The 14,653-nt window shown below is 38.3% G+C and overlaps 1 protein-coding gene across 9 annotated transcripts in view; it reads left to right on the top strand.

Annotated features, from left to right (window-relative positions):
* Nucleotides 1-14,653, top strand: part of NEO1 (neogenin 1) — a 60,883-nt gene that overhangs the window by 33,890 nt on the left and 12,340 nt on the right. For 3 of the 9 annotated variants that reach the window (XM_087704083.1, XM_087704075.1, XM_087704080.1), the window contains exons 7-21: nucleotides 106-226; nucleotides 2,812-3,031; nucleotides 4,224-4,378; nucleotides 4,482-4,630; nucleotides 5,270-5,408; nucleotides 5,893-5,942; nucleotides 6,405-6,549; nucleotides 7,391-7,501; nucleotides 7,850-8,044; nucleotides 8,627-8,722; nucleotides 9,923-10,146; nucleotides 10,519-10,657; nucleotides 10,773-10,880; nucleotides 11,852-12,046; nucleotides 13,669-13,701. In XM_087704083.1, the coding sequence (XP_087560209.1) occupies nucleotides 106-226; nucleotides 2,812-3,031; nucleotides 4,224-4,378; nucleotides 4,482-4,630; nucleotides 5,270-5,408; nucleotides 5,893-5,942; nucleotides 6,405-6,549; nucleotides 7,391-7,501; nucleotides 7,850-8,044; nucleotides 8,627-8,722; nucleotides 9,923-10,146; nucleotides 10,519-10,657; nucleotides 10,773-10,880; nucleotides 11,852-12,046; nucleotides 13,669-13,701 (2,080 nt within the window). The remainder of the gene's footprint in view (nucleotides 1-105; nucleotides 227-2,811; nucleotides 3,032-4,223; nucleotides 4,379-4,481; nucleotides 4,631-5,269; nucleotides 5,409-5,892; nucleotides 5,943-6,404; nucleotides 6,550-7,390; nucleotides 7,502-7,849; nucleotides 8,045-8,626; nucleotides 8,723-9,922; nucleotides 10,147-10,518; nucleotides 10,658-10,772; nucleotides 10,881-11,851; nucleotides 12,047-13,668; nucleotides 13,702-14,653) is intronic. The other 6 variants (XM_087704084.1, XM_087704078.1, XM_087704077.1 and 3 more) reach the window with 5 other exon arrangements.

Below are 14,653 nucleotides of genomic sequence, written 5' to 3'. Positions count from 1 at the left end.
AACAAACACAGAGATATTTTTTATAGCTTTTATTTTCAAAATCCAGAACGATGAGTAGAAGATGTTATAGTGAATGCTGTACATCTTTTGTTTTTTTTTTTAAAGAATGAGCACAACCTACAAGTTTTGGGTTTGGTGAAATCAGATGAAGGCTTTTATCAGTGTATTGCGGAAAATGATGTGGGAAATATACAGTCTGGAGCCCAGCTGATAATACTGGATCATGGTAAGAAAGGAGAGTCATACATTGTTAAAATATAGGGCAGAACATCAAGCTATATTTTACTCTCCATGGGGCACTGCTCACTCATGGATAGATTGTTCCTACCTATAATTTTTGTTTTCTTCCACCCCATTCAATCATGTCCAGTTCTCAGATACTGCTTGGACAATCCACCTCGGTTTTCTTGATAAGGTTTTTCAGAAGTGGTTTGCCATTGCTTCTTTCCTAGGGCTGAGAGAATGTGACTCGCCCAGGATTACCGAGCTGCCATTATGCTTAAGGCAGGACCGGAGCTCATGACCTTGGCCCACAATTAAGACATGCCTTTTTAGCATTCTATTCTTATCAATGCTTTTAAAATCTGTCCTATCAGTATGAAATCGATATCAGTTTATTTCTTCTTGTTGAGCTGTTTATCCATAGGTTTATTAGGACAGAAGTTGAAATCTGCTTAAGGCTGTCAGTTTAAGGCGATCCATTGGTGTTCTTATAATCGGGGTAATATTCCATTCTTGCAGCTATTTACAAGTTAACCCTGAGGCTAAGTTTGTTGAAAAAGCTGCAGAGCTCCGATATGAACTATGATATGAACCACATTATGATTTAGCATCATATGTGAAGCCCAAGTGTTCAGAATTGATTTTGACGCTGTAATTCTGAAGATTTCACAGTTCTCAAAAAGATAAATCTGTGTGTGACAGCTAGATTTTAATGACATATCGTAATTGTTTGCTGTTCTTCTTTCCAAGTTCTAATAGAGCATGTTAGGGTGTCCTTCCCTCATTGGAAAGATCTGAGCATATATCTTTTATTACTGGACATGTGCAAAATATTTTCTGCTTTATGTTACTAACAATTGATTTTGCTATCTAATCTAAAATACAGCATCGCTTCTGGTTGGATTGGCAGGAAATGTTGCTTTCCTTTTTTTAATGTTCTTTGTTGATAGATTGATGGTGACACACCTTTTTATTATTTGGGCATGATAGTACAGGATAAAATGACTTCCTTTAAAACAAAACATTTCCCAAATATGGGAGAGTTGTTTTTATTGCACTTTTATGATTTCCTTTAAAAGTTTGCACTGGGGAAAAAAAGATTAAAGAAATCATCCCAGTCAAAATCAGTAGAACTCATGCATTTGTCAGGGAGCTCAACAGATATACTTTCAATAGCTTTAAAGATCAGGAAAAAAAATCAACTCTCCAAAGTTTTAAATAATTAAAATATCCTCATATTGTCCGCACCATTCAAGAATTACAAATATAACATATGGAGTTGAAATGTCTGTGTTGCAGTTGATCAATACACATTTGCAGTCTGAAACTGTAAAGGCTTGGCAATTTCCATAAACTTCCCGTTGCATTACAGCCAAGTTGTGTATATGCCACAAAAATGTCTCATTGATGTAGTATTTCAACTTCTCTACAGTAATATTCAGTATAAGTATTACTATTCATCTCTTTAATTTTTCCATCTTTTGTTTTTCCCCCTTTCAATTCTCTCTCCCTTTCTCCCCTCCTCCCTTGTTCTAGAATTCATCTTTTATTCATCATTATGCCAAACCATTTTATATACTCTCCACATCTGTCAAGGCACTTGAGTTGCCTATGAAATTTATTCCAACGCATAAATAATACTGTATCAATTAATGATTGCCTCCAGTTAATATTGAAAAATGACACTGCTTAAAGAAGATAAAAGAAGAGATAACTTAAAGGCTTTTTTGTTAACATGTAAAGGATCCTGTTCTAATTATTGTTCTTCAGTATGACTGTACAAGGCAGAATATCATTGGCCAGTGTTGGGGAACAAAATAACCATTCTGTTTCAGAATGGATGATCATATTATGGAATTTAGTTATAATGACTTTGCTAATGAGTTTTCAGTAGATTTAATGAAGAGGGATATAATATGCAATTTTAAAGTTTTTTTAATTGAATATTCTTCTTTGTTCAGAGCAATTAATTAAAATATAATTGTTGCATTAAAAAGAAATGCCATTTTAAATTAGCATGACCATTTTACTATGACATTTCATATAGTGGGTATTTGAGATCAGTAAAAAGGAAATGCCCAAATTAAAAATTGCATAATTTACCACTATTTTAAGAAGTTTTACAGTGCTACCTTACCTTGAATGTTCTGCATTTCTGTCCTAGTTCTGCTAAGGACAGATACTATAATCCTCCATGCATTTGACTCCAGATTTGAACAGATGGTTTTCTAAAAATTAACTGTTACCCCATAACCAGACTTAATTTTCAGAAACTAATGTTTTAATGATGAAATGATTCTTTATATGTAATTTTCATCCTACCCTTCCTTCTCACTTTCATTATAATGGAGATTTTTTTGATTGCTTCTCCAATAGTGATGTCTCCTTGATATTTCCCATTAGTTTTCAGTAGTTGCCTTTTTGCCTGCATGCCAACCTTCAGTTTAATGGCCTTTTTTGTGTGTTCATTTTGTTTTTGTTTTCCATCGTGGTTTTGTTTATTTCTTTTATTTTGTTTTTGTTTTCTGTTTCTCCTTAAATCGTCGTGATGTTTGCCCTTCATATTCCCCAATGTTTGCACATGACAAGATGTTGCCATCCCAACATTACCTCCCACTTCACTGACCAGTGCCACTACTGACCATCTAGCACCAGCTACAACTGGACCTTTGCCTTCTGCCCCTCGAGATGTGGTGGCGTCTCTTGTATCTACTCGTTTCATCAAGCTCACATGGAGGACCCCTGCATCTGATCCACAGGGAGACAATCTTACCTACTCGGTGTTCTACACTAAGGAAATGAGTAACAGGTGTGCTTATTTAAATACTGCTAAACTGTGAGCGTTTAGGAGCATTTAGCCATAACTGAAAAATAAGAGTTGGGCTGATAGGCAAAGCATCACAGCCTCTCATTTTAGTACCTATTAAGACCGAAGTTTAATCATTAAAATAACCAGAACTAGATAATTAGTTTAGCCACATACCTACCATACCTCCCAACGACCAATAAGATCTCACAGGTTGGGCCTCCTCCGGGTGCCATCGGCCGGACAATGCCGGCTGGGTGCCCCTTGGGGGAGGGCCTTCTCTGTAGCTGCTCCAGCCCTGTGGAACGATCTACCCATAGAGATCCGGACTCTTTCCACTCTCTCGGCCTTCCGAAAAGCCACTAAAACCTGGCTGTTCTGGCAGACCTGGGGCTGTTGAACAAGGTCCAGCCCCATCTAGACGGAATGTATGGTGTGTTGTTTTTAAAATTGTATCTTTTTTTATTTTTAACTTTTAACTTTTATCTTGTTTCTGTAAGCCGCCCAGAGTCCTACGGGATTGGGCAGCATACAAATTTATTAAATTACTATTAAATTACTAATTACTAGATGATTTCGCAAAATTGTTCCAGACTTTCATGATGCTAAAACATCAAGCTATGCCAAAGACATAGAACTTTAATGGAAGATGCCATCAGATCCTACTGGTTCAAAGATTGCATAAATACTTCCAGTCACGACTGTCCATGCTTATACAATATATGCTGTTCTGCCAATAATTACTTGCTTCATTTTTTTCTATTCATCTTTTCTGTAGCAGTTCTTCTAACCCTGGACTTCTAGCTTATAGATCCTGATTTAAAAAAAAAAACATTGTAGTGCTTTTTTAGCAGGTCATGTTCTACCAATTTCTCACTGAAAGGCATCTTCTGTTATGGTTATACTAAAAGTTGGGTATCAATTACTTGAAGGCTGTGGTGGTCACAGATGAGTTTATTTTATATCGTCTAGTACTCCACATTAATTCAATGAAGTTTATCATAGTTGCATTTTTTTATAATGCATGTTACAGCATCGCAATTGATTGTGCTAGATTAAATCAAAACAACAATAGTACTATTCATGTTATCCATAATTGATGATTTCACTCTAATATAAAACAACAATGATCTGTCGTAATAAGTCTTGCATGCCAATTTCCATTCCCAACTCTCTCTCTCGCTTTTTCGTAAAGGGAGCGTGTTGAAAACACAAGTCATCCTGGGGAAATGCAAGTGACAATCCAAAGCCTGATGCCTGAAACAGTATATATTTTCAGAGTGGTAGCCCAAAACAGACATGGACCTGGGGAGAGTTCGGTACCATTGAAAGTAGCCACACAACCTGAGGGTAAGCATTAAAACATTGGTGATTTGCTACTTACGTTGCTCTTTTTAACATTTTGTGGTTAATATTTTTTATTATTTTGTAATACGCCCTGCTTATTATTTAGTTCAGCTTCCAGGTCCAGCCCCCAACATTCGTGCGTATGCCACCTCCCCCACGTCAATCACTGTTACTTGGGGTACACCCTTATCGGGCAATGGCGAGATCCAGAACTACAAACTGTATTACATGGAGAAGGGAATGGAGAACGAACAGGTGAGAGACCTGTATGTTAAGAAAGCAGTTTTTAAATTTGCATATGATGATTATGGGATATAATTCTTGAATCTGCTTATCCTTTTTTTGCTCCTAATAACTAAGACCTAAAAAAAAACCTACACTACTCCAGTTAGGTCAGAATATCTCATCAAGAAAAGTGTGATCTTTAGGAATGCCCCTGTCCTCTGAATTGTTGCTTGCAGATATATAAAGAGATGACTTTTTCCTGGTGGAATGGTTTTCTGAGGAATTTTCACATATATTAAAATTGACGTTGACTTTTGTCAGTACTTCCTTCTATTTTTGAACGTATTAGTGCAAAACTGTAGAAGCATCCATTTACTCAAAAACCATGCCTTTGTTACCCTGACTTGTTAGGAAGCTTTGCTTTGACTTTAAATAGATTATTTTGTCCTCAATTGTATTGTATTTTGATGTGAACCCAGGACAACAGAGAGAGAGAGACAGAGAGAGAGAGACAGAGAGAGAGAGAGACAGAGAGACATCTCCAGAATCAGAAATGAGCAAATATTCAAGTATAGCCATAATTTCAGCCTCATGTGGACTTTGCATATTTAATAAATTATCAAGCCCAAATTATGATTTATACATCATGTTTTTCATCTTTTTAAATAGGACATTGATGTTGGAGGTCTTTCCTATACAATAATTGGTTTGAGAAAATATACAGAGTATAGCTTCAGAGTTGTGGCCTACAATAAACATGGTCCAGGTGTGTCTACTCAAGATGTTGTCATTCGTACACTGTCAGATGGTAAGTGTTTTCTAATTGTAGAAAGAATTCCTATGTATTTATTTGCATTTTATATATAACCAATTTGGTTTGGCTTCTTCATACTATATAGATCTAAATAGGAAGTTATGCTGAAATCTTTTGGGAAAAATGGTTTGTTGGGCTTTTTCCTTGAATTTTCTATATTTTATTATTTTGCCTTCTATTTTTGGCATAGAGCAAAGTATCTTAAGAGAGACTCCCCCCCCCCCCCCCCCCGGCTGTACACATATATCTTTGCTTCTATCAACATAAGACATTATCTTGGCAAATCTTTGTAGATATTACTCTGAAAATTTACACACAGAGATAAACATTCAGTGAAATTGGGAGATCATGATAAAATCCACTTGCTTTTAAACTGGAAGAGCTATAATTCATTTTTAATTTACACTGGGGATAGGGTGCTCCCTGAGCAATGTTCAATTTTGAACCATATTTGAATAACTTCTTTTAATGTTTCTAGTTCCCAGTGCTGCACCCCAGAATCTAACATTAGAAGTGCAAAACTCCAAGGTAAGATACTTCTCTCTTTAGACATGGATGAAGCATCTGATTTTCTTCCTTAGAACTTGAATATATGATGAATCCACTATAGTTTATAAACTCCCCCCCAGATGGGACGACGACTTGATAAATTCTCAATTTGCATGCTTAAAAGCTGCAGTAAACATTAACCGTACTAGCCCAGTGTGCAAATAGTGAAGATTCCCCAATGGTGAAGAGTCACGTTAATGTTTCAAAGTACCTTGTGGAAATTATTGACACTTATATACATACAATATTATTTGCAAGTTACACGGTTGGGCTATTTCCAGGTACATAATTTTAATGTCAGAGATATTAAGTTCATATATAATATTTTTAAGTATGTGTAAATTATTTCTTGGACCAGTATAATGGAGATTAATGAAGCATGCCAATTAGCCTAATTTAATTTAGAGAATATGATTGATAATGCTGTTTAACTTCCCACAGAGCATTGTGATGCATTGGCAGCCTCCTCCCACAGGAACACATAATGGGCAAATTACTGGCTATAAGATTCGGTACCGAAAAGTGATTCGCAAAAGTGATGTCACGGAAATCATTGTGGGGACACAACTTTCACAGATGATTGAAGGTGAATAAGTTGGAATTCCCAATCTAATAATAACCTAAACTAACTGCAAGCTTCTTATTTTAGGAAAAGAAAAAGGTCTATTATAAAAATAACCTCCTCTGTCCTTGTAATATTTCTTTTGCTCTGGGAAGTCTTCTTAGTTTTAGTTTGTGGGATTATCACAGATTCTGCTTTTTCAGTCAAGCCATCCTAAAGATTGGGGGGTGATTCTTATTTCTCAGGAAGCCTCTCTTTAGTTCTGCTTTCTCTGTCCTTGAAATAAGGGCTGACCCATCTAGTAATGTCCCCATAAATCAGATTCATCGGATAAGAGTATTTTAATTCACATTTTAAATTGATTTGTTATGCCTTTGTCTAGGTGTTTTGTTTTTATAGAAAATGTGAAGACCACCCGCTGTGGAAATAAATAAAACGAGTAAATCAGTTGAAACTCTTAGTCCTTCTATTTGCTGAAAGAAAATTACATATTCCTTTGCCACCAACACACAGGAAAGGTCATTGCAGTGTGTCGGTCCTCTCATGCTTAACAGATAGTAATTTCTGTCAACTGAATCTCTTGGAGTCTTACAGCAAACGTTGTTGATTTGTCCTGCTTAGCTGTGGGTTATGCTCCAGCAACCATCAGGAAGATGAAAGGCCAAAACATAAAGTATTTGTTTAACTAGATCTGTGTCAGCCGTGACTCAAACTATAACTTTGAAATAATAATCACTTGAAGATACTCATTGGGGCACTTTGAAGAAACAGGATAATGGAACTATTGCTATTCTAATCAGAAGCAGAAAGTTTGCTTGCAATTAATATCGAATATTGTATTTCAGTATGATGTGTTCTATACTAGGTTTGGAACGAGGGACCGAGTACAGCTTCCGAGTGGCTGCCTTAACAGTCAATGGCACAGGAATAGCTACGGATTGGATATCAGCAGAAACATTTGAGAGTGACCTTGATGGTATGGATACCAAGCACATGTGTTAAGAACGTGAAAGCTTCATGAGAAAATACAGAAATCTTTTCATTCCTTCGTCAAAGGATGATGGGTGGAGGCACATTCAGACATGCAAGATTCTGTCAGCAAAAGTAGTCCTGACATTAGCATTGGCTTCTTAGTCTGGTCTACTTTATAAGGCTGAGAAATTATTTTATTTTATAGTTTTGTGCCGCTAATCTCCCCTATAAGGTGACACTGTGGATGGAATCATCTAAATAACTCAGTGACGTCTCTTAAAAGTAAACACGTCTTCTAGGTTTATTATTTCTTGTCTTAACATATTTAAACAATAAGCTCTCTTCTTTTTAGAAACTCGAGTTCCAGAAGTGCCAAGTTCGTTGCATGTCCGTCCACTAGTAACCAGTATTGTTGTCAGCTGGACCCCACCAGAAAACCAGAACGTTGTGGTCAGAGGCTACGCCATAGGCTATGGCGTTGGCAGTCCCCATGCTCAGACCATCAAGGTGGATTATAAGCAACGATACTACACTATTGAAAATTTGGGTAATTACACAAGATTTTAATCTGATACTTTGCTAAATAACAATATAGCAATAGCACTTAGAGTTATATACAGCTTCACAGTGCTTTTACAGCCCTCTCTAAGCAGTTTACAGAGTCAGCCTCTTGCCCCACAACAATCTGGGTCCTCATTTTACCCATCTCGGAAGGATGGAAGTTCTGAGTCAACCTTGAGCCTGGTGGGATTCGAACTGCCAAATTGCAGTCACCGGCAGTCATGAGGAGTAGCCTGAAGTATTGCGCTCTAACCACTGCACCACCACAGCTCATCTGTATAAAATCTCATCTATATAAAATATAAAAGCAATGCTGATCAAAGTGCTTGCTTTTTATGTCCTCATTGGTATCAAAAGTGTTTGCTCTCTATATTCACTCTAGATTTCATGATGTTTGGAAATAATAGCAAAATGGATGTTCTTCCATTCTTGTTGTAGTGCCTGAGTTAATATGATAAGGCTAAGGACATTTTATATGAATCTTGAACTATCTCGGAAAACAGATGTTTCTGTAGCGCTAAAGAAATTTTGTGTTTAATACATATTAATATACTTACTTTTTTTTCAGATCCCAGTTCCCATTATGTGATAACTTTGAAAGCATATAACAATGTTGGTGAAGGAATCCCTCTTTATGAGAGTGCAGTGACTAGAGCCTATACAGGTAAAGATGGGAATAGCCTAGATGGTTTAGCCAAAAAATATACTGGAATACAAACTGTTTCTAGTTTGCTGGTGGCTTGTTTCTTTGTTCCGTGTTCAAAGATAATTTGCTGAACTGTCTTCTGAACAATGACTTTGAAATCTGGATCAGCGATTTCCTGATTTCTTTTATAACCCATACTTTCAATTTGGGACATTGGCCATAGCATGGATTATACATTCTTAAATTTGTTTGCTGATCTTCCCAATCTACAGTATTATAATTGTAAGCATGTTGGTATATATGTCAGTCAATAGCATGTTATGTTTTTCAGCACTGTATGTTTTTATCATTCTTTAAACCAAGTGACCAGTTGGATTAAAAAAAAAAACTTTAAAACCTTGTAGAGAGATCAATCAATCAATCAGAATACAGCTGGACCTTAGAGGTCTTCTAGTCCAACTCCCTGCTCAAGCAGGAGTCCCTAAACAATTTGATACAAGTGGCTGTCGAATCTCTTCTTTAAAACCTCCATTGATGAAGCACCCACAACTTCTTAAGGCAAGCCATTCCACTGGTTGATTGTTCTCACTGTTAGGAAATTTAATTCCAGGTTGCTTCTCTCCTTGATTAGTTCCCATCCATTGTTTCTTGTCCTCCCTTCTGGTGCTTTGGAAAATAAGTAATTTGAAAGAAAACACTGATTTTGTATTGTTGGACTGGTTGTTGGTGTTTTTTTTCTAGATCCTAGTAGTTGTTATACAGTTTGGAGATATGCACTTTCCTTTTAATATTAAGCATTAATACTGTACTTCTCTATCACTGCCTCTTTTGGATGCTAATTCTACCTTGATTTTTCAGTTGGAATAAATTAACGTTTCAATGCAACTATAATACTGTATATCCTTAGTAAACGTTTTCAAATGAATACTGAAGATTTGAAAGTCATTGCCCTTGTTATCTTCGATAACCTACTTAAATGCTAAGTCCTGTAGAATCTGCTGATGCTGTGTTTTTTTAAGAGGAAGCAAAATAATAGCTGAGAACTTGTTTTGCTGGTGCCTTGTTGCCTATTAACTCTGGCTTTTCTCTCTTTTTCTCCACTCCTCACCTCTCATTTCATTGTATTGCCCTGCATTCCACCCTTTTGTTTCTATTCATGTATAACGCCACCTTTCTTTTTTATTGCAATACCCCACATTTTACCCATCAATTCTTTAGACACTTCTGAAGTTGATTTATTTGTTGTTAATGCTCCATACACTCCAGTGCCAGACCCCTCCCCCATGATGCCACCCGTGGGAGTTCAGGCTTCCATCCTGAGCCATGACACCATTCGTATCACCTGGGCAGACAACTCTCTGCCGAAGAACCAGAAGGTTTCAGATGCCCGTTACTACACCGTCCGCTGGAAAACCAACATTCCTGCAAACACAAAGTACAAGGTGAGAAAAATGGTAGATTTACAGGAATTTTGTCCAAACCGTCTACAATTAAAAAAAGAGATTCAATGTGTGTTTCCATGAGGGAGCAGGAATAGCAGTAGCACTTAGACTTATAACCCACTTCACAGTGCTTTTACAGCCCTCTCTAAGCGGTTTACAGAGTCAGCCTATTTGCCCCCAACAATGTGGGTCCTCATTTTACCCACCTCGGAAGGATGGAAGGATGGGTCAACCTTGAGCCTGGTGAAATTTGAACTGCTGAACTGCAGCTCGCAGTCAGCTGAGGTAGCTTGCAGTACTGCACTCTAACCACTGCGCCACCTCGGCTCATAGGAATGAAATCTTTACGTTTTTATGTTCTAATTTTCATAGACAGCAAATACAACTACCTTAAGCTTCTTGGTCACTGGCTTAAAACCCAACACGTTATATGAATTCTCTGTCATGGTGACTAAAGGCCGAAGATCAAGCACCTGGAGCATGACAGCACATGGCACTACTTTTGAGCAAGGTATTGGCCACATGCGATGCCCTTTTTTTAAAGGATTACGTTGTCACTTCTTTTGCTTTAACTTTAAAGCAAAACTTTAAAGCTCTGTGTCAGTTTAATTTAAATTTTCTTGCAGTTCCAACTTCTCCACCAAAAGATGTAACAGTGGTCAGCAAAGAAGGAAAGCCCAGAACTATCATCGTCAACTGGCAACCTCCGTCTGAAGCCAATGGCAAAATCACAGGTGAAATGTCTTTTGGATAAAATACAGAAAGATATTAATGACATTGGATGCAGCTTTTTATTGATTGCAATATTTGTGTAATATATATATATATATATATATTTTATGGCAAATTCAGTAGATCCGCAACAAACACAACAGTGTGTAGGCATTTGTCACTTGCCTGTGCAAATGCCTTGGACTTCATTTCAGAAAGATACTTGAGAAGATGTAAAGGACTTACATATGCAGTGCTTGTCTCCAACTTCTTAAGTAGCTCCCCACCACTCCAGGCAGAGTTGCACAACAGCTGTGGAGAGCAGCTGCCCAGTGTAGGAGAAGGAGCAGCTACTTAACGGGAGTTGCAAAGAGATGCTATATTTGTGCCCTTGGGTGCTCTGAACCGCTTTGGGGGATTGAATGGGAAGGACTCTACAGCCTTACTACATATGTTTACAAACTCTTACACACTCAAAATCTGCCGGTTTAAGCAACATCTGGAAGAAGGCCTACACGTGGATGATAGCAATAGCAGTAGACTTATATACCGCTTCATAGGGCTTTCAGCCCTCTCTAAGCGGTTTACAGAGAGTCAGCATATTGCCCCCAACAATCTGGGTCCTCATTTTACCCACCTCGGAAGGATGGAAGGCTGAGTCAACCCTGAGCCGGTGGGATTTGAACCGCTGAACTGCTGATCTAGCAGTAGCCTGCAGTGCTGCATTTAACCACTGCGCCACCTTGGCTCTTAGACCTGGGCTAAAAGAAAATCAATGGATGGGGAGGGATGGTCTCGCCCTCATCACACACACACACACGCACACACACACACACACACACACACACACACTTTCCTAATGGCACTAATTCAAACGATGTGTGTCTTTAGCAGAAGAGATAGCAAGAAAACTTGAGACGTGTGAATTTTTCAGAGCTCGGAAACATGCCTTCATAATTGGTGAACCCTCCTGTTTTTTTTTTTTGTTATGCAGGATACATAATTTACTATAACACCGATGTCAATGCTGAAATACACGACTGGGTCATTGAACCAGTAGTAGGCAATAGACTGACCCATCAGATTCAAGAGCTGACCCTTGACACAGCGTATTATTTCAAGATCCAAGCCCGGAACTCCAAAGGCATGGGCCCCATGTCAGAGGCTGTACAGTTCAGGACACCTAAAGGTAAAGAAATGCTCCGTTTTTCCGATTTAATATATGAGACAATCAATTGATGAGGAAAAGGTTTTCACTTGGTGCTAGGAGCTGTAAGATTTTTTTTCCCTAATTAAAGTAATTTTCTATCTGGGATTTTGACTTTGCCGTGACCCAAGTACAGTAGATGGAAACAAACAGTTGTTAAAACATTTGCAATAATAATAGTAATTTTTCTGGTCATTTTTGTAGGGAATCAACGTAAAGGGCATTTTTGTTATAAGCAATATTTTACATTCATTTAAGCCAGTGTTTTTCAACCTTGGCAACTTGAAGATGTCTGGACTTCAACTCCCAGAATTCCCCAGCCAGCATTCGCTGGCTGGGGAATTCTGGGAGTTGAAGTCCAGACATCTTCAAGTTGCCAAGGTTGAAAAACACTGATTTAAGCAGATTGTTTATCAGGCATTGTCCTCATTATAAGAACTGCTGATTACCTGAACTTGCTCAACGCAGTGACCTAGAATGTTTTTGTTTGGAAATAAGTTTCTCTGATATAGATAATGTACTGGCTGATCTGAAGAGCAGCTAATGCTTTCCGAAAGGCTTTAGCACAGGGGTGGGCTGCCTCGTCTCTTTGAACGATGGGTTCTCCCAGGATTCATCTTTTGGAAGCTGGATTGCAGACCAAGGTTGGTCAAAGCTGACCAACCAGTAAGAGAGGTCCCCCCCCTTTTCTTCTCACACCTCTTTCCTTCCTTGCTGTTGAGGAAAGTGTGTGAATTGGTTGTTTATTTATTTATTTATTTGTTAAACTTCTAGGCCACCCAATCCCGGAGGACTCTGGGCGGCTTACATAGAAAGAAAAAAAAAACAAAAGCAAAATAAAAGAATAATTAAAAAATTCCCAACGCACATAACATTTCTAATCGGGGCAGGACCTTAGCAATAAGGTCAACAGCCCCAGGCCTACCGGAACAGCCAGGTTTTAACAGCTTTTCTGAAGGCCATGAGGGTGGGTGAGGTCCGGACCTCTGGGGGTAGCTGATTCCACAGGGTCGGAGCAGCCACAGAGAAGGCTCTCCTCAGGGGGCCTGCCAGCTGACATTGTCCGGCTGATGGCATCCGAAGGAGGCCCACCCTGTGGGATCTTATCGGCCATTGGGAGGTGTGTGGCAGTAGGCGGACTCGCAGATACGCTGGTCCTGAGCCATGTAGGGCTTTAAAGGTTGAGAAGCTCTTTGGGCCTTGCAAAGGGTTTTGTCATTGGGCGAAAGCTGCTCACCTACTTTGCCAGTGAAAGTCCAGATAGTCCTCAAGGGCTGGTTATACATTGTGTCAACTGCTGTGACCCACCTGATTTTACAATCTTTTTTACAGCAGTCATTACCAAAAGCCGGTTTCCAGCAAAACTGTTGGAAAATGCAATCACGTACCGATGAGAACTATGAGTTTGGGTATTCCAGGGAAGCCTGTCAGAATTTTGAACAGTCACTAAGTGAGCAGTCAATAGTCGAGGACGCTGTAGTTGTGTCCATTTGAGTTTCATAGCCTCCAGTATGAGTTTCCTTTCCCGTTTTCAGAGATTATTGTTTCCGTGTCAGTGATTTTTGGTCTCTTGTGTGCTTTTTCCCCTCTGCTTCCCTTGGTAGCGGAATCATCAGATAAAATGTCTAATGATCAAGGTAAACCAATAGATGTGCTTTATGTGTCGTGCTGTCTTTTATGAGTATTACTCTTCTTCTTGAGCTACTAAATGACAGTAGTCTTGTGAAATTTTAGAACCTCAAAACCCGGGGCTTCTTTGGGCGAAGTGTAGATTTGGAACGTATGCTGTTTTTTTTTAAATCTAGAAGTGAAATAGTTGCAAATTAAAACCGCACAACGACTTTTTAAATTCTCTGTATGCCAGTACATTTCACTCTTTTTAAAAATGAAAATAGTCCATTTAATGGGTAGGTTTTTGACTTTTTAATCTTCTAGTTTTATTTATTTTTTTACTTTTATAGTATTCCTTTATTTGTTAGAAGGTCTGAAAATACGTTGCGAAAATGATTTACATATAAATAAATAAGGATTTGTATGCATACAGTAATCAGAAACCAGAATCAACATACAATAGCCTTAAATAAATGAAAGCAAGAAGAAGAAGAAGAAGAAAAAGCCCATCGGTGGCAAAGAACGATTGCATTCATCCGGCCTTGTATTTCTCTTTGAAGTGACTCTCTCCCTGCATTTACCTCTTATCAGCCCCCAATGGACAGGAACATCTATCAACTGGAATTTGTCAAGAACTGAATGTTACATCGGTTGTAGAGATCCCTACATGTGATCTGGGCTTTGTTAGAAAGGATTAAGCCGGGGGATAATCATAATGTGCCCACTTCCCTTCCGGATTTAATATGTCTTGAAAATACCTGCCATATCAGTGATTGAGTATGAGCTCTTGTAAGATAAGCATTAGGCTCCAGCTGTTCAGAAATGGGGGACAGGGAATTAGGAAAAAAAAGACAAAGTTCTTGCATGGATGGAAAATTACATTTTGTCTTGTTATCAGAAAAGATTTAGGCTACTACGTTATGTTTTGCATATCCGTGATTACAGAGGTATAGTCTAGCTGTTAATATAATTGGTTTG

This window comes from Thamnophis sirtalis, unplaced genomic scaffold (assembly GCF_051295495.1).
Source record: "Thamnophis sirtalis isolate CommonGarterSnake01/CBP01778 unplaced genomic scaffold, rThaSir2_p1.2 scaffold_2, whole genome shotgun sequence".
Lineage (NCBI taxonomy): Eukaryota > Metazoa > Chordata > Lepidosauria > Squamata > Natricidae > Thamnophis > Thamnophis sirtalis.
The sequence above is the reverse complement of the archived record's forward strand: the minus strand, read 5'-3'. Positions and strand labels throughout refer to the sequence as shown.